At 44.1% G+C, this 25888-nt stretch overlaps 1 protein-coding gene across 1 annotated transcript in view; it reads right to left on the minus strand.

The window, feature by feature from the left end:
- Positions 1 to 1814: 1814 nt before the first annotated feature.
- Positions 1815 to 25888, minus strand: part of LOC142470107 (chymotrypsinogen 2-like) — a 72842-nt gene continuing 48768 nt past the window's right edge. Inside the window, exons 5-7 of the mRNA XM_075577042.1 lie at positions 5939 to 6119; positions 4440 to 4573; positions 1815 to 2945 (exon numbers count right to left, since the gene is read on the minus strand). Of these exons, the coding sequence (XP_075433157.1) occupies positions 2784 to 2945; positions 4440 to 4573; positions 5939 to 6119 (477 nt within the window). The 3' untranslated portion in view covers positions 1815 to 2783. The remainder of the gene's footprint in view (positions 2946 to 4439; positions 4574 to 5938; positions 6120 to 25888) is intronic.

Genomic DNA, 25888 nt, shown 5'->3' on the forward strand with positions numbered 1-25888 from the left:
GATGCTATGGAGTGAGCTTTTAACCATTTAAATGTGGGAGGGGGTAAGCTTCAATTAGGTAGGAGGTTGCCACCCTCCAATCAGCTAAGACTAGCTGAACAAGAATTGTAAAACATACTGGACACCTAACAAGCTCCTATTGAACCCCCAAAATAACCACAACATATATATAAGCACATGAGTGTCACAGAGGAGTGCTACTGAGCATGGCAATATATATTTCAAACCAGAGACAGAACATCAAACACAGACAGAGCTCAGTGCACATCCAGTGAAACCCATACACGGTACAGTGCCTAAATATATACACTGGCGACACACTTTATTCGAGCTTGGCTAGTCCCACGAATTCGGGTATACCCGGGTGTATTGAGGTTTGTGACTGTTTTCTGCCCGAGTGCATTGAGTTATTTTCCAAGCAGGGATTGAAGCATTTTATTCCCGCTGGCTGCAATACTGCACAGTATATATATATAAACTGCATTACAATTCATGAATTTATGCCATCTGGTAGACACGCGAAGCATTGCAGCCTATTAAATCCTAATCATTATCATTTAACAGATCAGCCGCCCATCAGCCAGGCATGAACCCAGGCTGGGAAGGCAAATGCAACGGGGCTTGTCAGAGGTTAGGAGCGGCGCATTCCAGGTATCTGCCAGGTACATACCGGGTATTTGCTCGAATAAAGTGTGTCGGTGCAGTATGTATAAATATCTTTTATTAACCTGTACATTACCAGGAAAAGCACTCTGTATTAGACTTAGAACTTGCAACTAATATTGACAGATTTATTATAAATCATTCTTCCTGGTATTGCACAGGTTATTAAGAATTTATATAAGTGTTAGGGACCCTTGAAATGTGGTCTGCCGTGGAGTGGCTCAGGGGCTTACAACAATTTTGGCCAAAAATGTTAAACTAAAAGACCATTTTATTTAATAGATATTTATACATATATATTTAGGCACTGTACCGTGTATGGGTTTCACTGGATGTGCACTGAGCTCTGTCTGTGTTTTATGTTTTGTCTCTGATTTTAACTGTAAGTATATTAACCATCAACCATTCTCATTAATGTTTTAATATATGTAATCAATCACACCTTAAATAAGTTATGGTGGGTATAAAAGTGACAGAAACCCTCCGCGTATAGCATACAGCAAATGAAAATATCACGTGTGAGCACATTCACATGTCTGAGACAGGTCTGCAAACATGGCCTTCTGCATTATCTCCTAGCATGCAGTGCTTCCACTGCAGCAAGGGATTCTGGGAAATATATATGTAATTAATCAGAATATACAACAGAATAAAGGTCTAAAGAGCATGTGCACAGTGTATGTGTGGTTCTATTGTACACTGGCGACACGTTTAATTTGAGTAGGGCTAGTACCGCAAGCCGGGACATGTCCCGGCTTGCTAGCCCCACTCCCTCGGCGTGCCGCGCGTCACTGACGCGCGGTCACGCGTCACTGACGCGCGGTCACGCGTCATCGGGAGCCTGCGCCCCCTGCACGTGCGTCCAGGGCTCCCCGAGGGAGCCCTGGTGTCCCGCGATGGGGGACGGCGGCAGGGGGTTCCGGGGGACCCGGCGGACCCAGCGAGCGGAGGGAGAAAGCCCCGATCGGAGGGCGCTCCTCCGCGGCTTCGGCGCGCCCGGCACCCTCCGGCGCGCGCCAGGTTACTGCTGCGGCCGAGACCGGGCAAATGCTCGAATAAACTCGGCCGCAGCAGTATGATGCAATGTTAATAACTATGGGTTAATAGCTTAAAAAAGACACTAAGAAATAAGTAGAAAAAGACGTATAACATTTTGTAGTTTAAGTCTTTTATTTCCATTTTACAAATACAATCAGTACGGACTCTCCTTGGGATCTATGTATCATGGGTAACAAATATTTGGCCTTGATTTCAAGCAGATATTTTAGATGTTGCCGGCGTTACGAAAATATCGCACACGTTACATTGGTTTCAATGAAGGCGCGTGTAGTACACACATCTTGTCAGCGCTAACAGACGGAATAACAGCTGATCTGATTTCTTTCTTGATACATAAATGCGTCAATTTTATACTCCAACTTTCCCCTGGTGTACAAACCAACCTGGGTATCGTGTGTCCCGGCGCATAATAAAAACGCGCGTTTGTATCAAATATTGTAACCATGAGGCTGATTTGGTGGTTGTATCCTCCTGCGCTATGTCACACGTTGCAGATATAAATATAAAACATTGCTTTGTTACACAGCCCCCTCTGGGGGCAGACTGGGGTACCACACGCGGCTGTTTCAAGCATTGTCAGTCGAATATCCTCATTGACATCAATATTTATTTTTGTCTGAAGACGGCCCGAATGAGCACTTTGGGCCGCAATCGGATATTTGGTTGCAGCCATCTCGCCTATTAGGTTGGTTCATTTAAGGTTTATTTGCGGTTAGGGTAGGGAGTTAAGGATTTTAGGGTAGGGGATTAGGATAAGGGGTTAGGGGGTAAGGCTAAAGTGGTAGTGTTAGTATTTGGGGTTAAGATTAGGGATTTTAGGATAAGGTTTGGGGATTACCCTGGCGGCCAAGCAGCCAGCAGAGAGATGTCCCAATGGCGAGGTGTGTGGCGGATAACCGCCGGTGGCAACTTAGTCGCGGTAAAACGTCCGCCACCAAATATCCCAAAGCACTTCGGCCTGTATAGAATAAGGCCCTTTCACTCATGACAAATGGAAACAGATATCAGACTGATAAAAGATTATAAAAAGAGAGGAACTCCTGTTTCTGGGGAGTTGGAAACTAATTCCGGGCAATCATATGGTGAACCCAAGCTTGAACGGAGGGGACATAAGTGTACAATACTGGGGTTGAGGTGGAACATGGGTTACTTCCCAAAGACACAATGCCAACCAGGTTCCAGATTCCATTCTTCAGGCAAACAAGGGGTCCTCCAGAGTCACCCTGAAAGTAGAAACAAGAAACTTCGTTTTCACAATTGCTCTTTACCTGTCTGTATGGTCTGGTCTACGTACACTCAGAACTTTCCTGTCTGTGGGGTCTGGTCTACGTACACTCAGTAATTACCTGTCTGTGGGGTCTGGTCAACGTACACTCAGTAATTACCTGTCTGTGGGGTCTGGTCTATTTACACTCAGTAATTACCTGTCTGTGAGGTCTGGTCTATGTACACTCAGTAGACCCTAGGCTTGGAGTGGGTGCAAATTACCTTTTGTCATGTATTACTAAGCACAGCATTTGATGGGTAATAAATGTTTGTCAGATATCCTGGGCTTGTGTAGCACACATTTGTAATTGTGAAAATAAGAAGCTATTTATATAAACCCCCTGGTGCCTGCCCTATGCACCATGTGGGGACTAATAATACAAAAACACCCTCCCCAGATCTATCCCAAAACTTTCATTTGGATTATTTTTCTTTGATGAATCTTGTGCTGCTTTTGTATTTTCACTGATAAATCCCCCTCCTTAATTTATACGCACCAAAGGGTATTACATGCCATAGGACCCTTTCCTTTCATGTAGAGATGGGGCCCAGAATTTTAATTTTAGTTTTTCTTCTTGGATGGTTTGATTTTGACAATCAGAACTGGAGCTGTTTTTTTTCTTATTTAAATATTTTAATTCTAGTTAAGTGACGGAGTGCCAGTCAGTCTCTTTACTCACTGAGGCGCTCCTTCAGCCCCTGATCTCTGCTTAGTTATTATCTCTCTACCTCTCTCACATACCACACTTCCTGTCCATGGGCACCTTGAGGCTTTAAACATGTAGAAAACACAGCAAGAACGTTTGTTCTATGGTGGTTCCACAACAGCGCTGGTCATTTCACTTGGATTCAGGGATGAGGAGTTGAGTCGCAGTTTGGGAACATTGGAGCCGCGAGAGATCTGAGGCTCTTCTTTAACTTCCGAAGCGTACCCATCAAAGTGCCTAATATTTACTGTAGCTGTTTTCTGACACTTTACCGCTTCAATTTTGCAGTCTTTTCCCAAATTTAAGTGTTCAAATGTCAACACTACCAATGGCCAAAATATTCTGATTTGAAACAATGGTTGGCTGTTTTTTTTCACCTTTCACCTATTTGCTGAAATGCTATAAATCTGTGTTAAAGTTTCCATGGAAGGAGGAACATATCTGTATGTATGTTATGTGTTATGGGATTTGGGGGCACGTAGTGTAGTGGTAATGAGTTCAAGCTTTTGGAATTTTTCATCTAGGATCGGTCTAGCTAGAGAGAAGAGGCTTGTCAGATACTGTCAGAGTATTTCACAGGCTGTGAGTGAAGGAGATATTAGGCATGAGAATGCAGGAGAGACAAATGGGATAGAAAGGATACAGCCTTGAGCTGAGTGCATAAGCTGAGTAGTTGCATAGGGAGAGATCAGAGGCTAATGTACATTGTAATATGGTCCAATGGAAGAAAGACGAACATCATACCAAGCAAGAGGAATCTCCCGCCGCTCCAGCACAGATCGAGGAACTTAAGTCTTTTTTATCCCAGATCTTCTGACATTCAAGTTTGGAAATCAGTGGGAGGGAAACCTGCTGCAGTTTGGTTGGGAGTTGTTCAGCTGGAAAAAAAATCAACATGCTGCAACATAAAGCAATGCTAAGCATCAATACCTATTTCCAGTTAATTTTAGTTTTAAGAACACAGACACTTATTGTATTCTAATACTGTAGTAATGACAGTTACTGACTCCATTTGCCCACTTGTAATGATATCTAATGCCCTCAATCTCCAGTGGGTTATTACTGTGGGTTACAGCAGGGGCAGTACAAATATTACGGTAACATGAAAAGGATTAAATAGCTATCACCTCCCTCGTGAACTAACACATAGAAGACAGAATAATCTGTATAACCTATATTTCATTCATCTTTACTTTCTTTATTCACTAAAGTGTCATAGCCAACATTGGGGCCCATTCACAGAGTCCAGATCCATGTGCTACATTGATCGTTAATGGTGATTAATGTGACACCAGTTAGGGCCATATTTACTAAGCTTGCTTCATAAGATGCCTTCGATGCTAAAAGGCAACTTACAGCCCCATTTAAATGAATGGACCACAAGAGGCCATAATTAACCATGTGGCGTATCTCCAGAAGACGCCTTACAGACGCAGCATATTCATTTGTATGACTTATTAAGAGCCCAATTTACTAAGCCGTGCGGGAAGGAGTCTTATGGGGTAGCGCTGCTTAGTAAATACAGCCCGGAATATTGATTCTTCCTTAAAAAGACTCCAGTCGAGTTATTTACAGTACTAAAGTGTCTCAGCGGCAAAACTGGGGCAAAGAATTGTACCCGATTTATCAAAGGAAAAACTTGAATTGTTTCCAATTGAATTCGTTTTCCTTGGTAAATCTGGTGCTATTTTTGCCCAGTTTTGTAACCAGGACATTTGAGTATATAACACACCAAGGAAGCACCCAGTGTACTAATAATGTACCCAACCTGCCAGAGGCACACATACCATGGGTCCTGCCACGCTAGAAGCCCTTCTGCTGTACTAGGCACTTGGTGACTTTCTAGGAGGTGATCAGACAGACTGTCTCCCCGTCCACTTCTGTTTACAACAATCCGGGCTGGGTCGTGTCATGCGATTTTTTTTCCAAGAGCGATCACATGACCCGGACATGCCAGAGCTCAAGTTGCCCATTGGATATTCGGCTCTCTAATTGTTAAAGCGGTCAAGCTGATAACCCACTACAAAACAAGCAAGTACCCATGACATACCTAGAACATCATAAGGGTCTCTAGGGTGCCAGGGCCCATAACTTGTCAGTACAGTGCTGTTAAGTCGTTTCCATGTGCTGGAGAAGATGTGGATTCCATTCAACTCTTCTCCAGCTTGGGACATTGAATCAGAGTGTAGAGGAGTATATTGAAAGATATCCAACTGAATGCTCCATATTACGGTCTGTCTTACTGGTTGGGTTGGTGTAGCCCCATCCACTGGTGACACATTTATAGCCAGCTGAGAAACCATCACGTGAAATTGCGAGGCACACAGGGGACACACGGGCAGTATATATAGCAGGAATGGAGAGCTTCACCAGGAGGACATCGTTCGCTATGGATTCAGCTCTGAACAGAGGATGTCTGATAACCTGGAGTAAAAGGAAGACCTATCATACTTGTGCAAATACCTTCTGTAGAAGAGATCCCTGGGATTCTGAAACTGCAGTCCATCAATGTCGGTCCAATAAAGCAGGGGGCTCAACTCCAGTCCTCAACCTCTCCCCCCCCCCCCCCCCCCAAGAAGTCATGTTTTCAAGATATCCCAGATTCAGCACAGGTGGCTCAATCAGTCCCTGCTTCAGCACAGGTGGCTGAATCAGATGCTCAGTCTTTGACTGAGCCTCTGAGCCACCTGTGCGAAGCAGGAATATCCTGAAAACCTGACCTGTCGGGAGGGGCTTGAGGCCTAGAGTTGACCACTCCTGCTTTAAAGGGTCAGTCCCAAATAGTGGGTTAAAAAACCTTATCAGTGTCATTTGTTCCCTCAAAAAGATGGAATCTCACTCAAGGTATCTGTGACTTTTTGTATTTTGGGAGCCCTGAATTAATGCACATCCCCTCTTTGTGTTTATGTATTTGACTAATGATGGCTTCATAATTACAAAGAAGATTTGACCTGTGTCACCAAAAGACTGTGTCTCACACCAATGTGCTCACACATGGTATTTTTATTTACTGTACGGGGGAGGGGTTTTGTCACTTTCTTTACATTAGATTCAGTCACTTTTAATTAACAATGTTACTTACTGGTCTCTTGTGTAAACATGTGTCAGTTTATATTGTATTCAGGTCTGCTTTATCTGATTACCTGGTTCCTCATTATCTCTTTAAATTAATGAATCAATCATTAGTCAAACTCAATCACATGGGAAAGAGGATGGATGAACAATCTGACTGTATATACAACGAATTACAAACAGTCTTATTATCCCAAATATAATAAAACCCCTTTATTTTAGGAAACTTTGTGTTTTTTCCCCAACATTTTTTTTTTTACAAAAGTAAAAACAAGAGAACGTTTAAGAACCGAAACCCAGAGATGAGTGAAAGTGCCGATCTTAAAAAATACTGTATCTGTCTGATTTGTTTAAAAGTGATGTCAATTACCCTGCCAGAAATAAATATTTCACCATCTCCCGAAGATCCATAAGTCGCTGGTCGACCCTCCTGGTCGACCAATTGTAGCGAGTATTGGATCTTTGGGAGATGGGTTATCGCGGTATGTGGACGTTTTTTTCCAGCATCTAGTGCAGAGTTTGCCATCTTTATTAAAGATTCGGCTGATTTAATACTATCCCTACAAGATGTCAAATGGAGTAGTCGGTACAGATGGGTCACTTTAGATGTGTCCTCTCTGTACTCGATTATTGATCACAAAGATGGTGTCCGGGCAGTTCAACACTTTCTTAATTTATCTGATTTATCTATTGCACAGTGCACTTTCCTTATAGAATCTATCACATTTCTTCTCACTCATAACTATTTTTGATTTGATTCACGCTTTAATTTACAATTATGGCCACGGCTATGGGGACTTCTTTTGCACCCTCATATGCCAATTTATTTATGGGTTTTTGGGAGTTACACTTATATATATCACGATTCTAATATTTTTCGTAATCACATTATTTATTATAAACGTTACATTGATGACTTGGGATGGGGATGATAATTCACTTTTTTCATTTATTAATTATCTTAATATTAATTAATTAAATTTAAAATTCACTTTTGAGCACAATTGGCACCACATTAATTATTTAGATCTTATTTTATATATTGATACCAACAAATCTATCCAGTTTGACATCTACAGAAAAATACATTCCCGTAATGCACTTCTCTCTGCACAGAGCTGCCATCCTAAATCGCTTATTAAGGGCATCCCCAAAGCACCGTTTATTAGGTTGAGATGATTGTGTTCTAGTGATGAAGCCTTTCTGATTCAGTCCAAAGATATGTTTCTGAGATTTCAAGAGAGAGGTTACTCATTTAATGATATCCAAGAGGCATATACTCATGCTAAATCCCTTGATAGGAGATCACTTATGCTAAATATGAATAAATCAAATAGACGCGTTAAAAGACCCACAATATGTTACGGACTATTCTACGTGCCCATTGATTATTACTACTTTTAATAGACAAGCACAACATATCAAAGCCATTTTTCAAAAACATTGGGACACATTATCCTTAGATAAAGATATTTCATCTATTGTCCAAAATGGTCCAAAGTTTGTATTTAGAAAAGGAAGGTCTCTTGCTGGTCATCTTTCACCCAGCATGTTTAGATCTAATGATAATTACACTGAGATATGTGGGATTCCTAAAGGTTTCTTTACCTGTGGAAGGTGTTCTATTTGTCAATATTCTAAATCTTCAAAATCTTTCAAATCATATAAAACGCAACATTACATTTCTAGTTTTATCAATTGCTATACATCATTTGTTGTATATGTATTACAATGTGGATGCCATAAAAAGTATGTGGGACGTACTGCGAGAAATTTACGATCACGTATTATGGAACATAAAGTATACGTCTTATTAAAAAGAAAGATGATAAACATCCAGTGTCTCGTCACTTTTCTACCTGCCCTCAAGGTGATATATCTAATTTTTCTTTCATTGGCATTGAACATGTCCCCTGTCATCCAAGAGGTGGTGATAGGTTGAATTTATTAAATAAGAGAGAGATGCACTGGATCTATATCATGAACACATTGCATCCCTACGGTATAAATACTAACTGGGAGCTTAAGCATTTCCTAGTATAACTAATGCAGTATGTTTTTAGTATTGGCTTTCTTCTGCTTTCAACTGCTCTTGTATAGTTATAATGTTTCCCTTGACACATGCTGATGTTCACCATATGGAATATTATGTACACTTTAATATTAATATATTTATGATATGTTATAATTCATTATTATTATTTGTATTATTATTTTTTATTTATTTATTTTTTATTATCTTCCCTACTTGACAATTTCTTATTTTCATTGTCATATTGATATAAGATAGGTTAACATTTATGATTATTATAATTATTATTATGTTATAGCTATTATTTACTGATTTTATTAGTTTATATATGTTTTTCAACCTGTCTCTTATCTGTATGATTAGTTTAATGTATTATTATCTCTTTATATTCTAATCCATTCCTTGTTTTCATCTATGTTGCTTGTTTGTTGGTTTTAATTTATCTTTTGCTACTACTGTTTATACCATGTTTCAGCAGTGTTGCAATCAAGTTGTTTATTATTAATCGTTATATTATGTATACACTTGTATGTATGTTGTTATCCCTCTCTCTACCTTTTATACACCACTATGCCTGTATAGATGGAACGGCAATCTTATTAATTAATTTGCAGCTGCTTATAGGAGGTGCCGTCCTTAACCAATTTATTATTGAGCTATCACAGTCAGGCAGGTGGTATATAGAGGTGTATGAGATAGTTCACCACTCACTCTATGACAAAGTCTCTTCTGGGATGAAACGCGTCAGAGGTTTTTAGCTTCATGATGTTTGTTCCTTTTTTTTCAATAAATTAGCCGTTTTTTGTTAGAGCTGTGTGTGGTTTCATACTTACCTCAGTGCACCGCTTCTTCGTTTGGCTCTTCACTTACCGTGGAAGGAACAGACACGTCCGCAGATCCTGTGGAGAAAAAGGGGGACCAAGATGCCCTGATGCAAAATTTGAACCACCTAAACAAGCACTAGCAAAACCTTCAGCCACCCAACAGGCAATAAAAGAAGGTATACGTGCAGAAACAAAACCAGAAGAATCCTTAGCTGATGAAGCTGAAAAGATGGGACATTCTCTGGAAGTGGGTGTGGAATTGCAACTTAATCCCAAAGAGGCTGAACTAGCAACTCCATTAAGTGGAAAAAGTGCAGAGAGACAGCTTCAAGAGCGGAAAACTCAAAGGGCTGTCTTTAAACGCTCTGCAACTGCTGCCATACAGTCTGCCTACAATAAGACGAGAACCCGATGCGAGGGAAATCTCATGGCCGCGCACGTAGCAAAAAGACTATACTTAGAAAAAGTCCTCCTTGAGCGACTGAGGAGTGCTGATCTCAAGCACCTTCGGGAGGAGACACGAATGAACTGGAGAAAGGGCTCAGATCCCAGCGGTACTGAGGGTTCTCTTCCTCCATCCACTCTCATTGAAGTCACCGAGATATCTAGAATGAGAGTGGAAGGATGGGCTTTGGCCGTGGCAAGCCCGAGCTTCCCACAAACAGTGGAGGTATGTAACAGGGGAGTTATCCCTGTTCAGGAAATATGCCTCTAATCCAGCAGTGTGGTGGTTAACTGCTGGTAGTCAATTAACAAACACCACCTGCCTGATAAGGTTACTTAGAAAAGCCTGTCATTTGAGACAGGAAGTGAGATTGTTCCTGAATCTCACACAACTTGTGAGACTGACATGGGGACAGCTGTCTTGAGCATGCCATAAGAAACGGCAGTGCTGCTTTCAAGACACAGGGGAATCTTCTAAACCTAAATGCTGACCAAACCTGAGGAAAAGGTAGCAACCCAGGAAGACTTTCCCTCCAACAACAAGGAACAGATAAGACTTTAATTTATAAGACAATTTATATCTGCTCATTTTATGATATATGTTTGGGGCTGGGAGACATGCTTATCTAAAGGGAGTTGTGGACTGTCTAGGTTTCACTAGAAATACTCCCAAGTGAATAGAAGCTTTGTTTACCCCTTGTTTGGATGGTTTCCTGATGTTAAGGAAACAGGCGCAATAAAAGCCTTATTTAATTTCACCATAACAGTCTCCCTTGCATACCTCTGTGAGCGTCCGCCTACATATGGTGGCAGAAGTGGGATGAGAGGTGGTCTTTGAAGTTAGACGGGCCTGGAGATTTTTCTGTGAATTTTTTTTTGTGCTTTTTGCCTTCAAACAGTCTGAGCAACATAAACAAAAATCTCATGTAGCAGATCCAGAGTTAAAGGGGTACATACCCATGCAGGAAATCTACACTGCACTGAAACTTACTAAACAACAGATGGACTCTTTTCCCCAATCCCAAGAGGAGAGAGAGAGAGACTGCTGAAGCAGGTAAACCTTATTTGCATATCACAATAAAGTGTAATATGGTCATTGAAATAGGGGGTTTGCCTTCCAGCCATAGTCAGGGTTCAAGAAGTGAGTTAGCCCTTAAAAGGGATAGGCGTTTGTTGTTTTCAAATATTTAGCTGAAGCAGTGAATACAGATGGTGACCCACGAGCGGTACTGATTCTGCAAGTAAAGGCTGCCACACCGCATAGGACTACCAGTTGTGAATGGAGTATATGCAGAAAAGTGTGAAAATTGAAGCAAGACTGTGCAGAAGCAGGGGAATTTTCAGTAAACAAGTGCTGAGGGTAAAATTGCCTACTAAAAAAAAAAAGGAATTGCTGAGCTGTGTAAAAGGTATCCCAAAGTGTGAAGAGTGAATGTCATAATACCCAAAGTTGAGACTGAACTCAAGCAGAAAACCCCATTATTTGGCTGAAGCAGAGAGATTTTACCTAGCAAGTAAATGGTGTAAAGCAAACAGAAGTTTTTACCTAGCAACTGCACATCCAGCATACCTAATGAGAGATTAAACCTAGCAAGTAAATGGTGAAAAAGCAAATAGACGTTTTTACCTAGCACAGGGGTGGGGAACCTTTTTTCTGCCAAGGGCCGTTTGGATATTTATAACATCGTTCGCGGGCCATACTGACACAGACAGGCAGGCATATGGCAGGCACACAGCAGGCATGTAGGCACACAGAACCCCACCCCCTACCTCTGGTAGTTGCTGCTGCTGCTGGGGGGATCGTGTAGGGCGATGCTGGGGTACATGTGGGGGGAACTGCTGGAGAAGCATGGGGGAAGTGCGGGGAATGCTGCAGTGGAAGTAAGGTGGCTGCTGGGGGATTGCTGGGGCTAGTACGGTGGCTGCTGGGGATCGTGTAGGGCTGCCGGCACCTCACACCACCTCCTCCCAATCGGGCGCGCGGCGGCCATTTTTAAAAAAATTGTTCGACCCCGGTTATAGCAGTTGCCTTAGCAAGGCCAGACCAAATGATTTTGAGGGCCTTATATTGCCCTCGGGCCTGACGTTCCCCACCCCTGAACAGCTGCAATAGCGCCTCCTGAGGTCAGGAAGAAAATTACACCTGATAGCCTAAAAATGGAGGAGAAGATGCAGCGTTCCTGTAATGAACCCTACCCCACGGAAGAGTGGCCCTTCCAGTCCAATAAAGAGGAAGACATCTCTTACGGGGAACCCAAACCGAGTCACACCCACAAAACACCCCAAGAATGGTGGGGGTGTCTGAACTCGGCACGAACCGAAAAGACCGCTCCCTTTGATGACGCATATGATCAGCAGGAGGAAGAGCGGGAGCAGTGGATCACCGAATATTTCCGTCAGCTATTACAGTTGCAAGAAAAGCCGGGTGGATCCAGTGACGCTGCTTAAATTTCAAATGAAGATGGAAACCCCAGTATCCCTGAGGGGATGGTGTCATCCAAAACAAAAAGGAGCAAAAAGAAAAAGAAAAGCGGTTCTTCACTTACCGTGAGGAAACACAGAAGAATTCTGCTGCCAGTGCTCAAGGGCTGACTAGCGCAGAATGTATATTCTTAGGTAATAAAGACCCACGTCTGCAACAAATAAATAACACTCTAATCAAGCGTATTAAGCGGACCCAGTGGAGCAGGCTAGGGGGAGGGGTATGGTAAGGTGACACTAAGAGTCGCTGACCATCCAAAGAATAGTCAGGCTGACACTAAGTCACCCACCATCCACTCTGCCAATGCAGATACCTGCTGTCACGCTGCTTGATCCGGTGTAACCGATGAGATGAGGGTAAACCACCGTTGAGTGAATGCCTGCAGTGATGTGTGTCCTGGGGTCCACGTGCAACCAGCAATAGTAACCGGAACAGCCAAACGAAGAAGCGGTGCACTGATGTAAGTATGAAACCACACGCAACTCTAGCAAAAAACGGCTAATTTATTGAAAAAAAGGAACAAACATCATGAAGCTAAAAACCTCTGACGCGTTTCATCCCACAAGGGACTTTGTCAAAGAGTGAGTGGTGAACTATCTCATACACCTCTATATACCATCTGCCTGACTGTGATAGGTCAATAATAAATTGGTTAAGGAAGGCACCTCCTATATGCAGCTGCAAATTCATTAATAAGATTGCCGTTCCATCTATACAGGCATAGTGGTGTATAAAAGGTAGAGAGAGGGGTAACAACATACATGCAAGTGTATACATAATATAACGATTAATAATAAACAACTTGATTGCAACACTGCTGAAACATGGTATAAACAGTAGTAGCAAAAGATAAATTAAAACCAACAAACAAGCAACATAGATGAAAATAAGGAATGGATTAGAATATAAAGAGATAATAATACATTAAACTAATCATACAGATAAGAGACAGGTTGAAAAATATATATAAACTAATAAAATCAGTAAATAATAATAGCTATAACATAATAATAATTATAATAATCATAACTGTTAACCTATCTTATATCAATATGACAATGAAAATAAGAAATTGTCAAGTAGTGAAAATAATAAAAAATAAATAAATCAAAAATAATAATAAAAATAATAATAATGAATTATAACATATAAATATATTAGTATTAAAGTGTACATAATATTCCATATGGTGAACATCAACATGTGTCAATGGAAACATTATAACTATACAAGAGCAGTTGAAAGCAGAAGAAAGCCAATACCAAAAACATACTTCATTAGTTATACTAGGAAATGCTTAAGCTCCCAGTCAGTATTTATACCGTAGGGATGCAATGTGTTCATGATATAGATCCAGTGCATTTCTCTCTTATTTAATAAATTGAACCTATCACCACCTCTTGGATGACAGGGGACATGTTCAATGCCAATGAAAGAAAAATTAGATATATCACCTTGAGGGCAGGTAGAAAAGTGACGAGACACTGGATGTTTATCATCTTTCTTTTTAATAAGACATATATGTTCCATAATACGTGATCATAAAGGTCTCGCAGTACGTCCCACATACTTTTTATGGCATCCGCATTGTAATACATATACAACAAATGATGTATAGCAATTGATAAAACTAGAAATGTAATGTTGAGTTTTATATGATTTGAAAGATTTTGAAGATTTAGAATATTGACAAATAGAACACCTTCCACAGGTAAAGAAACCTTTAGGAATCCCACATATTTCAGTGTAATTATCATTAGATCTAAACATGCTGGGTGAAAGATGACCAGCAAGAGACCTTCCTTTTCTAAATACAAACTTTGGACCATTTTGGACAATAGATGAAATATCTTTATCTAAGGATAATGTGTCCCAATGTTTGTGAAAAATGGCTTTGATGTGTTGTGCTTGTCTATTAAAAGTAGTAATAAACAATGGACACGTAGAATTGTCCGTAACATATTGTGTGGGTCTTTTAACGCGTCTATTTGATTTATTCATATTTAGCATAAGTGATCTCCTATCAAGGGATTTAGCATGAGTATATGCCTCTTGGATATCATTAAATGAGTAACCTCTCTCTTGAAATCTCAGAAACATATCTTTGGACTGAATCAGAAAGTCTTCATCACTAGAACACAATATTCTCAACCTAATAAACGGTGCTTTGGGGATGCCCTTAATAAGCGATTTAGGATGGCAGCTCTGTGCAGAGAGAAGTGCATTATGGGAATGTATTTTTCTGTAGATGTCAAACTGGATAGATTTGTTGGTATCAATATATAAAATAAGATCTAAATAATTAATGTGGTGCCAATTGTGCTCAAAAGTACATTTTAAATTTAATTCATTAATATTAAGATAATTAATAAATGAAAAAAGTGAATTATCATCCCCATCCCACAGCATAATTAAGTCATCAATGTAACGTTTATAATAAATAATGTGGTTACGAAAAATATTAGAATCGTGATATAAAAAGTGTAACTCCCATAAACCCATAAATAAATTGGCATATGAGGGTGCAAAAGAAGTCCCCAGAGCCGTGGCCAATAATTGTAAATTAAAGCGTGAATCAAATAAAAAATAGTTGTGAGTGAGAAGAAATGTGATAGATTCTATAAGGAAAGTGCACTGTGCAATAGATAAATCAGATAAATTAAGAAAGTGTTGAACTGCCCGGACACCATCTTTGTGATCAATAATCGAGTACAGAGAGGACACATCTAAAGTGACCCATCTGTACCGACTACTCCATTTGACATCTTGTAGGGATAGTATTAAATCAGTCGAATCTTTAATAAAAGATGGCAAACTCTGTACTAGAGGCTGCAGAAAACTGTCCACATACTGCGATAACCCATCTCCCAAAGATCCAATACTCGCCACAATAGGTCGACCAGGAGGGCCAACTAGCGACTTATGGATCTTTGGGAGATGGTGAAATATCGGAATCACGGAATGTGGACAGTACAAGAATTCACTTTCTGTTACAGACAGCGTACAAAGAATTTTACCAAAAGAGATAAGTTCTTTTAATTCATTAGAAAAACGTAATGTAGGATTATAGTCTAAGCGACAGTAGGTATTAGGGTCATTAAGCTGCCTTAGTGCTTCTTCTTGATATTTATCAGCAGACATAACTACAAGGGCACCCCCTTTGTCAGCCTTTTTGATTACTATAGAGGTATCTTTTTTAAGGATATCCAATTCCTTAATCTCAGATATACAGTAGTAAGGTTATTAGTGTGGTAATGTGAAAACATATAACCATTAGTCAAAATTCTCAAATCACGTTCAATTAGTCTTTCAAAAGTTGTAATATATGGTCCTCTGTTCATATTAGGACAAAATTCAGATTTCGGTCTAAGACCTGAATCTTTATACCCAAATAAGGGTTTGTATGGAATCATGCATGGATTCACCATGTTCCTCAAGGAGACTCTGCATATCAGATAAAAAAACATTGATTTCTATATGTGTGTGGGGAAATGGATAAACAATTATCAGATGCAGATGGTATCATGTTAGATTCCATAGAATCTAAACTAGAATTAACTCTGTTCTTTACACCAAAGAATTTTTAAGGGCCAATTTTCTCGTAAACATTTGAAGATCAATAATATTCTGAAATAACTAGAAATCTTTTTCAGGAACAAAACCCAAGCCCTTATTCAATAATGAGAGTTGATCCACAGAAAGCTGTAAATGGGAAAGGTTAATCACATTATTAGATGTAAAGTCTACAGATATTTCTCCCGTTGTTTCTTTGTACTTGTCCCCCCGTTTCTTTTGGGATCTTTTGGACTTAAATCGTTTTTTGACCTTGTGTTAGAAGATGGTCTTTGGGAAACACTTTCATTAACCGAATTAGCAAACAATGAATGTCATTAGAGCTCTCAGCTCTGATATTTCTTCCTGCAAAGTCAGTATTATCAAAGGACACTGAATGTGTGCGTGACTCTGGTTCAGAACTTTCTGAATCGAAACTCGAAGTTTCAATATTCCTAGATTTTAATATAGACTTCTGAGGGGTTCTCCACTCACGTTTCTTTTGAGATTTGTTTGATTTATCAGGGGTCTTGTTAATCGGACCCTCTGGAACAGAAGTAATTCTTTGCCAGCAATAAATTGTTTAGGGGACCGGACCGTGGGGCTGAGGTGGGGTTATATAATCACCGACCTTAGTCCGCGCAGACTGATCCGAAGTGCGCAGTTCGTAGTCGTACATATCAGGGTCAGGATTGGAGAAGGCAGCATCGTCGTTATCCAAGCAGGAGTTCGGCAACAGGTAGCCAGAAGTTCCCCGCTTCAGCTTAGGAGCGTGAGCGGCCTCTGCGCGAGGAGCGGGCTCGGCCCATGATGCCGGTCTCAGCAGGGGAAGACAGCAGGCTGGCCAAAGTACACCGTGGGGCAGCGTCGGGGAAAACCAACGCTTCAGCACAGAAGTCCAAAGCAGGCCTCTGCGTGGAGAATAGCAGCAGACCTCAGGAAACTAAGGGTAACCTCTGCTAGGGGAGAATGCAGCAGGTACCAGGAACCAGTGCTGGCTAAACAACGCTTCAGCACAGGAGTCAGGATGAGGCCTCTGCGTGGAGAGTAACAGCAGACCTCAGGATACTCAGGAAACACAGGCCTCTGCATGGAGATTAGCAGAAGGCCTCAGGGTACTCAGGCCTCTGAATTGAAAGTAGCAGCAGGCCTTAGGAACTCAGGAACTACTAACGAGAGTAGAGAGGTTAGTACACAAGGAGACAAGCCAGACGGCTTGTGGCAGAGACAGTAACGTCCAGAGAAGGATTATGCTCGGCAGAGAGGGATTGTGGGGAATGCAGTACTTAAAGGCCAGCGGGCCAATCCCAAGAGGAGGGTATGAGGGCACTGCCTCAATGACTGAGTAACAGGCTAGGTTGCAGTGATAGCCCGCACAGTTGCTGTTGATTGCAAAGAGGGAATTTAGTGAGAACAGCAGCACCCTGCAAGGCTACGAGAAAAGCCAGGAGTGGATTCCTCAAACTATGGCGCCTAACACATAAATATATGCCAAAAAAAAAGGATATATACAACCAGGACTGAAGAGTGTCTCAGATCCAAAGATGTGCTCCAACAGGTGAGTATTCGTGCTTGGAATAAAACAAAGTGCATAGCGTAATACTGCGTGGAGAAACAAAACTACCATAACATAAAAAGAAACAGCTGAGATGATCAACAGGTGAAATGATACTAATAAAACATTTAATAAAAAGACATGTGAAAAAATGACATGAACAATAAAAAATAATATGAGACAAGTTCCACTGAAAACTCTGCCGCTGTGGTTGAAATGCCCACTCACCAGACAGATGGAAGTGGCAGGCAGTGGATAATTCAGACAGTATCCCCTCTCATCTGTGGCTTGACAGCTTTAGGCATTTTCTCCTCTGCGTCGGTGGCGTCCTACACATCAGCTGGTGCTTTCGGGCGGATCGAAGGCCAAATGTGCGATCAGCTACGAGACAGCAATGGCAGATTCGCCGTAGAATAGCCAAATGAAGTGTGTAGATGGTAGAAGCAGATTCGTTGCACTACAGCCAGCAAGAGGGATAGTAAATCAGATCGGCAGTGAAGTCAGCGGGACCACCCTACGTGTTTCAGAAGACTCAGATTCCTTCCTCAGTGTCACGACTAGCGCCCGCACTTACCTCCGCTCCGGCCTGACACCTGCTGGCAACCTTCCGCGCTGTCCTCCTCCGTCACGCGCCTCCATCCGCACGCGCAGAGCGCTCCCCATGGGAGCATCAGTCCCTGCTGATGCGCTGCGCAGGCGCAGACCCCGCACCGTGGGATTGGAAGGCAGACGCGAGATGCATCACCGGCGTGTGACGCACGCGCAACGCCCCCGAAAGACGAGTGAAGAGGAACTCATTAGTTCCAGAACTACCAGCTGTCTCTTCCCTTTCGGCCTATCCCTGGTCCCCGCGATGGTTACGCCTCCGCTGCATCCCCTGGGGTGATTGGTCCTTGCCTGCTACTTATGCTTAGCTGTGCCACTGGCACTTTGGCTGAGCATAGACTCACGTTATATGGTGTTTGCCTCTGCCTCCCTTGTCTTGTTACCTTGTCCTAGATCTGCTTACCTGCATTTGGAACCCTCGCTCTCTGGAACCCCGACCTTGGCTTGAAACTTGACCATCCATATCTCTACATTCCGGATGGGGTCCCCATGTCTGTGGCTGGTGCAGTACACCTGATGATCGTCCTGGACATGCGCAGTGATGGAATTCCAAAACCGCTGATGCACGAAAGCACCAGCTGATGTGTAGGACGCCGCCAACGCAGAGGAGAAAACGCCTAAAGCTGCCAAGCCAGAGATGAGAGGGGATACTCTCTGAATTATCCACTGCCTGCCACTTCCATCTGTCCGGTGAGTGGGCATTTCAGCCACAGCGGCAGAGTTTTCAGTGGAACTTGTCTCATAATATTTTTTATTGTTCATGTCATTTTTTCACGTCTTTTTAATAAATGTTTTATTAATATTATTTCATCTGTTGATCATCTCAGCTGTTTGTTTTTATGTTATGGTAGTTTTGTTTCTCCACGCAGTATTACGCTATGCACTTTGTTTGTTTTTATTCCAAGCATGAATACTCACCTGTTGGAGCACATGTTTGGATCTGAGATACTCATCAGTCCTGGTTATATATTTCCTTTTATTTTTGGCATATATTTATGTTTTAGGTGCCATAGATATCAACTCTTTGTTTACATACATGTTTATCTGACCCGGGGGTCAGAGTGATATCACAGACTGCCGCCTTTATTTCTGTTACACAGAGTATTAGGCTTTCTATCACTAATCACTTTGGTGATTAGCACTATATAATTATACATTTCTTTTAGAATTAGCGCTACCTACTTCTGTTCTCCTAAGATACATATACCTATATCAAAGTGTCAATATAAACACTGAACCAGTATGAAAAAATATATCAGGCTAGAGGTCCTAATATGAGTAGATCAGACTGATATCATGAACTACTGTATGTTCAATGTGGCTAACCCAATAGACAGAGTTCTCAATGCATGGAGAAATAATCTAGAACAGTACAAATACAATGCAATCATCAAAATCAAGGTACATAACACCTCGCAGAGGCGTACCCTGACCCGTTTCGTACCTCTAGGGTACGCCTCTGCGAGGTGTTTGCTATTTTTTGTTATGTCTTGCAACAATAAATAATAATTTTTAGTGACCCAGCAGCATCAGCCTTTCACTCGGCATTTCCACTCAGCAGTGCCTGGCATCCTGTCCCCAGATGGGGATTCTCTTCTCTGCATTATTCATTTGAGCCGGTGCACGCCTATCCAGATGGCTTCAATCAAGTGAGTACCATGGAAAGAAGCGTGAGTCTATGGGCAGCCGTACCGGTTTTCTTATTCGTAAGAATGCGAACGTAAGGGTTCATAGTGGAACCTTCTAACTTTCAGTAATTCCTGTGTGTGTCTGTGGCAGTATAAATCTTCGGCTTTTATGAGGTTTTTGTGGCTAAAGTTATGCATGGCATGACCGGCTGACTGAAGCGGCAGAAATCAGGTGTGCAAGCATAAGCTTATGCGCCATTTCCATTTCCCCAATAAGTAATTTCCTGATACAAACTCAAGTTTCGGTGCCGTCAATTAAAATTGTTGTGCCCTTAATGGAGAGTTGTCAGATGAATTTGAATACCCTAATGAATTTTTCCTGAATTGTGAAAGATAAACCATGCTAATTATCACGTGTACACAAATCACCATCCAAGAACTTGCAAGTACTTACAAAACACGAATATTATTTGCTCACAATGGTCTAAATTTTTAAAAAGGTTTTAAAAGGTGTACACCAATTATAGAAGTAGACCACAACGGAAAAGAACAAGCATATATTCAGCTCTGTCACTGGTGATAGTTTAAAAGGTTTATTCGTTCTAGCCAGGCGAGTGGGTTTTTAAACCGGAGACATTTTTCCGTTTGCTCTATTTCTACACTACCGACACACTTTATTGAAGTGTGGTCGGTACCGCAAGCCGGGAAATCTCCCGGCTTGCTAGTGGCCGCCCCTCGGCGTGCCGCGCGTCATAGACGCGCGGTCACGCGTCATCGGGAGCGTGCGCCCCCTGCACGCGTGTCCAGGGGCTCCCCGAGGGAGCCCTGGTGTCCCGCGATCGCGGGACAGCGGCAGGGGGTTCCGGGGGACCCGGCGGACCCGGCGGACCCGGCAGCGGTAGGGAGAGCGCCCCGATCGGAGGGCGCTCTTCCGCTGCTTCGGCGCGCGCCCGTCACACTCGGGCGCGCGCCAGGCTACTGCTGCGGCACAGAACGGGCAAATGCTCGAATAAACTGCCGCAGCAGTATCTCAAAGAAAGGAGAGGCACAGTCCCTCCCCTCCAGTTTAAAGAATGCGCAGCATTCACATTCCAGAAAGGAAAATTAACTAGCTCTGTTGCTTAAGCAGTTTATTTATGAGAACAAGGTAATTTAGAAATGTTTTTTCTTTTATTTGTTTGTTATTTTTGTGATGATGGTTGGCTGTGTATGAGAGAAGTTTTTGTATTGTGTATTCTGTATTGTGTGTAACCAGTAAAAACACATTTCAATTTTATTTCTATAGGATTAGGATACGTTTGGGAATATTTTTTGTTTAAAAATGCTGGTAAAAACTCACACGCACTGTTTGAATTATATATTGTATTGTATGTCTTTATATATATATCACCGTTGGTGTGCATAGCGTTTCACAGGGGTGGTGCACGGGGTAATAATATAGGTAGCAAATGGTAATAGGTCCTGGAATAAGTCATCCAGACATAAAAGTAACATTAAGGAAGAGGAGTCCCTGCGCTGAGGAGCTTACAATCTAATTAGTAGGTAGGGAGAGCGTACAGAGACAGTAGGATTTGATCGGAGGCCAGGAGAGGGATTTCAGAAGGGGAGATGCAAAATCAGAGTTTAAAGAGTAGAGTGATTCTGGCAGCACCGTTTAGGATAGATTGTAGGGGAGACAGGTGAGAGCCAGGAAGGCCGGACAGCAGGGGATAACAGTAATCAAGACGGGAGAGAATGAACACCTGAATCAGAGGTTTAACAGTCGAGCAACAGAGGGTGGGCGTATCTTTGTGATATTGTGGAGGAAAAAGCGACAGGTTTTAGAAACGTTTTGAATGTGAGAGGAGAATATGAGAGGGGAGTTGAGTGTGACCCCTGAGCAGCGTGCTTGGGCTACTGGACAAATGATTGTACATCCAACAGTAATGTAGAAGGAGATAGTAGGGCCAGGTTTGGGAGGAAGTATGAGGAACTCTGTTTTTGCCATGTTAAGTTTAAGGTGGCGGAGGGCCATCCAGGATGAGATAACAGAAAGATATTCAGAAACTTTGGTTTGTACAGCAGGTGTAAGGTCAGGGGTTGAAAAGTAAATGTGTGTGTCATCAGCATAGAGGTGATATTTAAACCTAAGAAATGTTATTAGGTCAACTAGAGAGAGTGTATACAGAGAAAGGAGAAGAGGTTCCAGGACAGAGCCCTGGGGTACCCCACAGAGAGATCAGTAGAGGAGGGGAAAGTGTTAGCAGAAGAGACGCTGAAAGTACGATGGGAGAGGTAAGAGGATATCCAGGATAAAGCTTTTTCCCGAATACCAAGAGTAGGGAAAATATAAAGGAGAAGAGGGTTGTCCATGGTGGCAAATGCTGCAGAAAGGTTAAGTAATATGAGCAGAGTGTAATGACCTCTGTCTTTTGCAGCATGGAGGTCATCAGTTATTTTAGTGAGAATTGTCTCCGTGGAGGGAGCAGTGCAGAAGTCAGATTGTAGGGGGACAAGGACAAAATGGGTGTTGAGAAAATGGAGCAAGCAAGAGTATTCAAGACGTTCAAAAGGTTTTCGAGGCAAAAGGCAGGAGGGAGACAGGTCAGTAGTTAGAAAGACAGGTAGGGTGGAGTACCCACGAAGCAGGGAAACCAAGATGGCCGCCGGATCGGAAGCTTAGGCTCACCCGAGGCACGCTGCAGAACCGGAGGCGGAGGGGAGGTGTGCAGGACAGACGGAGAGACAATCAGGCTCAGCCGGAGCTGGGGAAGGGTAAGGAGGGATAGACAGTTGGGGGACAACGGAGCCCTGCTACACAGAAGCTCCCAGAGACACCCTGCCATTAGAGCACAGCAGGGTTCAACAAAAACAGTGCAGAAGGAGTGGGTGCCCCCTCTCCCCCCCCTGGTCAGAAATACAATTACAAAGTGGACCTTCACCCTCCCCCTCACACCCAGAGCCATAATTACAGCCCCCCCCCCTCCAAAAAAACAAACAAAAAAAAAAAAACTGAGGTTGCCAATCTCTAACAGCTGCCAGAGTCTGCCGTCCGAGACCCACGGGCTTAACCAACGGCCCAACCCCATCCTGGCACAAAACTTCCTGGCAGCACAACCTGCAAAATCGCCCAAAACAACAACACTCTAAAATGGCTGCCACAAATATATGAGTGCCCAACATTGAGAGCCAGAAAAGTTACACAGCCACGCTTCCCAATTCCCCCCTGCCCCTCCCCGCTACAACCTATGAACACATAAACAAATCTATGTAGGAGCGTGGCCAGGACGCCGACGGAGATGGACGTGTAGCAGAGGAGCTCGCCAGACCCCCTAATAAATAAACAAATAGAGGCTCTTTTCCCCCGAAAATTCCCCCTCCTAAAGCACTACCCTAGACCCGCAACCCTAGAGGAAATGGCTAACAAACAAAAATCCCAAACAGCCCAGGCTGTTAACAAGCTATTCTCCCCACGAAACTCAGAGGCGGCGGCAAGAGGCCAAGATGGCGCAGGCCCATCAGGCGCACGAGGCCCCAAACAAACTGCCCAAACGCAAGACCGGCAAGAAATGCCAGCGCAGCCGGCGGCAACACTCACCCGAGAGGACATGAAAGAGCTTATGGCAGAAATGCTGCATGACCTGCACAAATCGCTAAAGGCCGATCTCAGATCAGCAGTCACTGAGCTAAAGCAAGAACTGACAGGCCTAAGGGAGCGCACGGATGTACTGGAAGGCAAAATGGAGGCCTCCACACAGGCCCAAGAATTAGCTGCAAATGAGATATTCCGGCTCGGGGCTGAGGTAGAAAGTCTCCGCGACTCCCTAGAAGATCAGGAGAATCGCGACAGGAGACAAAACATAAGAATCAGAGGCATTCCCGAGTCGGTACTTCCAGGGCAGTTAAAGACTTACCTCCTGGAGCTCTTCACCTCCCTATGTGGAGACTTGAATCAGACGGACCTTGAACTGGACAGGGCTCACCGCTCCCTTGGCCCTAGATCAGAGGATCCAAAAAGGATGAGAGACGTCATAGTCAGACTTCATAAATTTTCGGCAAAAGAAAAAATAATGGAGGTTGCCCGAACCAAAGATCTCATCACATTTGAGGACAGCCAACTGCAACTTTACAACGATCTAGCTAAAAGAACTGTAGATCGCCGCAAGGAACTAAGACCCCTAACCATACTGCTGCGGGACAGCGGAGTAAAGTATAAATGGGGCTTCCCATTTAGACTAATGGTGCAGCGCAATGGAAAGATGCTCTCAATTAAACATCAAGAAGATATGGAGCACTTTGCTAAAGCACTAAACCTCACCCCTCCTGCCAGCTGGAGAAACGAAGGACCCAGACAAGAAGAGCCCCCAACCAGAGCCTCGGAAAGGCTGGCGGGACAGAGGGGTCAGAGGATTAAGTAGAAGAACTCAACCCCACACTCTCAGCACATACAAAGGCACCATCCTCAAGAATGACACAAAGACCCCATATTACCAGCACTGCAGGGAGAGGATGAGCACTGCCGGAGATGACTACACCGACCCACCGGGAGAGGAGAGACAGCTGACGAGGGAACAGCACCGCTCTCAAATCTTCACAACCGCTTGCAACACCCACTTCACTTACCTGAAAAGTGAGACGGGGCTCCGATCGGCGGGAGATGGAGGGACCAGCATTCTGCGGTGGAGGGGAGGGGGGGGGCGCCGCCCCCCCCCCCCTTTTTTCCCTTTTTTATTTTTTACTATTTTTTTCCTCCCTCTTTCTCGCCATGTCCCAGTCCTCTTGTTGGCTACCTGCGGCCTTTCGGCTTCTTTTGGCCCCCGACCCTCCCCGTGTGGGGTCCCTGGAGGTGGAGAGCCGGACCTTCCCGGCCTTATGATCCCCCGAGCCCAGGGCGAACTGCTCCGGCAACCGTGAGTAATCCCTAAAAAATCCCTGCAGAGATTGACGGTGCCGGACGGGTTGGGGGGGCGACGCACAGAGGCTACGCCTCACTGGCTGGATGTTAGCGGGTGGCCCAGCCCCGCGGCCTGGAAGACCCTTGGTCTGGCCTTGCGGCTGGGAGATGGGGTCGGGGATCTCCGTGGACTGGTTCTGCTGAGGAGAGTGGATCCCCCCCCCCTCTCCCCTCCCCGGGTGGCCCCCGCGCTTTCCCCTCGGGCGATACCCATACTCACGGCCTGGTGCCCCACAGCCGGGGGAGGCCTGACAGAGAAGAGACACCGAGCCGGGACAATTAAGTTTGAAGTTGTCACCCCGCCCACTCGCTTAGCCATAAGGAACGGTGACCTAAGACTAATGCATGATATGTGGGCGGAGGGAAAGGCTGACAAGCAGAGGCAAAAATAAGCATCAATGGCCTCGGGCTAAGGGAACTGCTAAGCCACCCGCCGAAGCATATACACAAAGGCTGCGTCTAGCAGGAACAAATACCATATACAGCGATCACGCGACAGAGTCAGATACACAAATAGAAAACAAACATCACCAACACAACATAGCTAGACTGTCCCCCCCCCCCTCTCCCCGGCCCTACCTATCCCCCCACCCCCCCCCCCCTCCCCCTATCCACCCCCCCTTTACCCCCCTCCCCCTCCTCCCCCCCTCCCCCCCCTCCCTCCCCCCCTCTACCTCCTCCCCCTCCCCCTCCCTCCCCCCCCCTCCCTCCCCCCCCTCCCTCCCCCCTCCCTCCCCCCCTCCCTCCCCCCTCCCTCCCCCCTCCCTCCCCCTCCCCCTCTCCTCCCTCCCCCCCCTCCCTCCCCCCCTCTACCCTCCTCCCCCTCTCCTCCCTCCCCCCCCTCCCTCCCCCCCTCTACCCTCCTCCCCTCCTCCCCCCCTCTCCCCCCTCTCTCCCCCCTCCCCCTCTCCCCCCCCTCCCCCTCTCCCCCCCTTCTCCCTCTCCACCCTCTCCCCCCCTCCCCCCTCTCCCCCCCCCTCCCCCCCTCCCCCCTCCCCCCCCTCCCCATAGTCCTGCCTATCCCCCCCTCCCTCCGCCCCCACACGGAGACCCCCTTCCCTCACA

This window comes from Ascaphus truei, chromosome 19 (assembly GCF_040206685.1).
Source record: "Ascaphus truei isolate aAscTru1 chromosome 19, aAscTru1.hap1, whole genome shotgun sequence".
In the NCBI taxonomy this organism is placed as follows: Eukaryota; Metazoa; Chordata; class Amphibia; order Anura; family Ascaphidae; genus Ascaphus; species Ascaphus truei.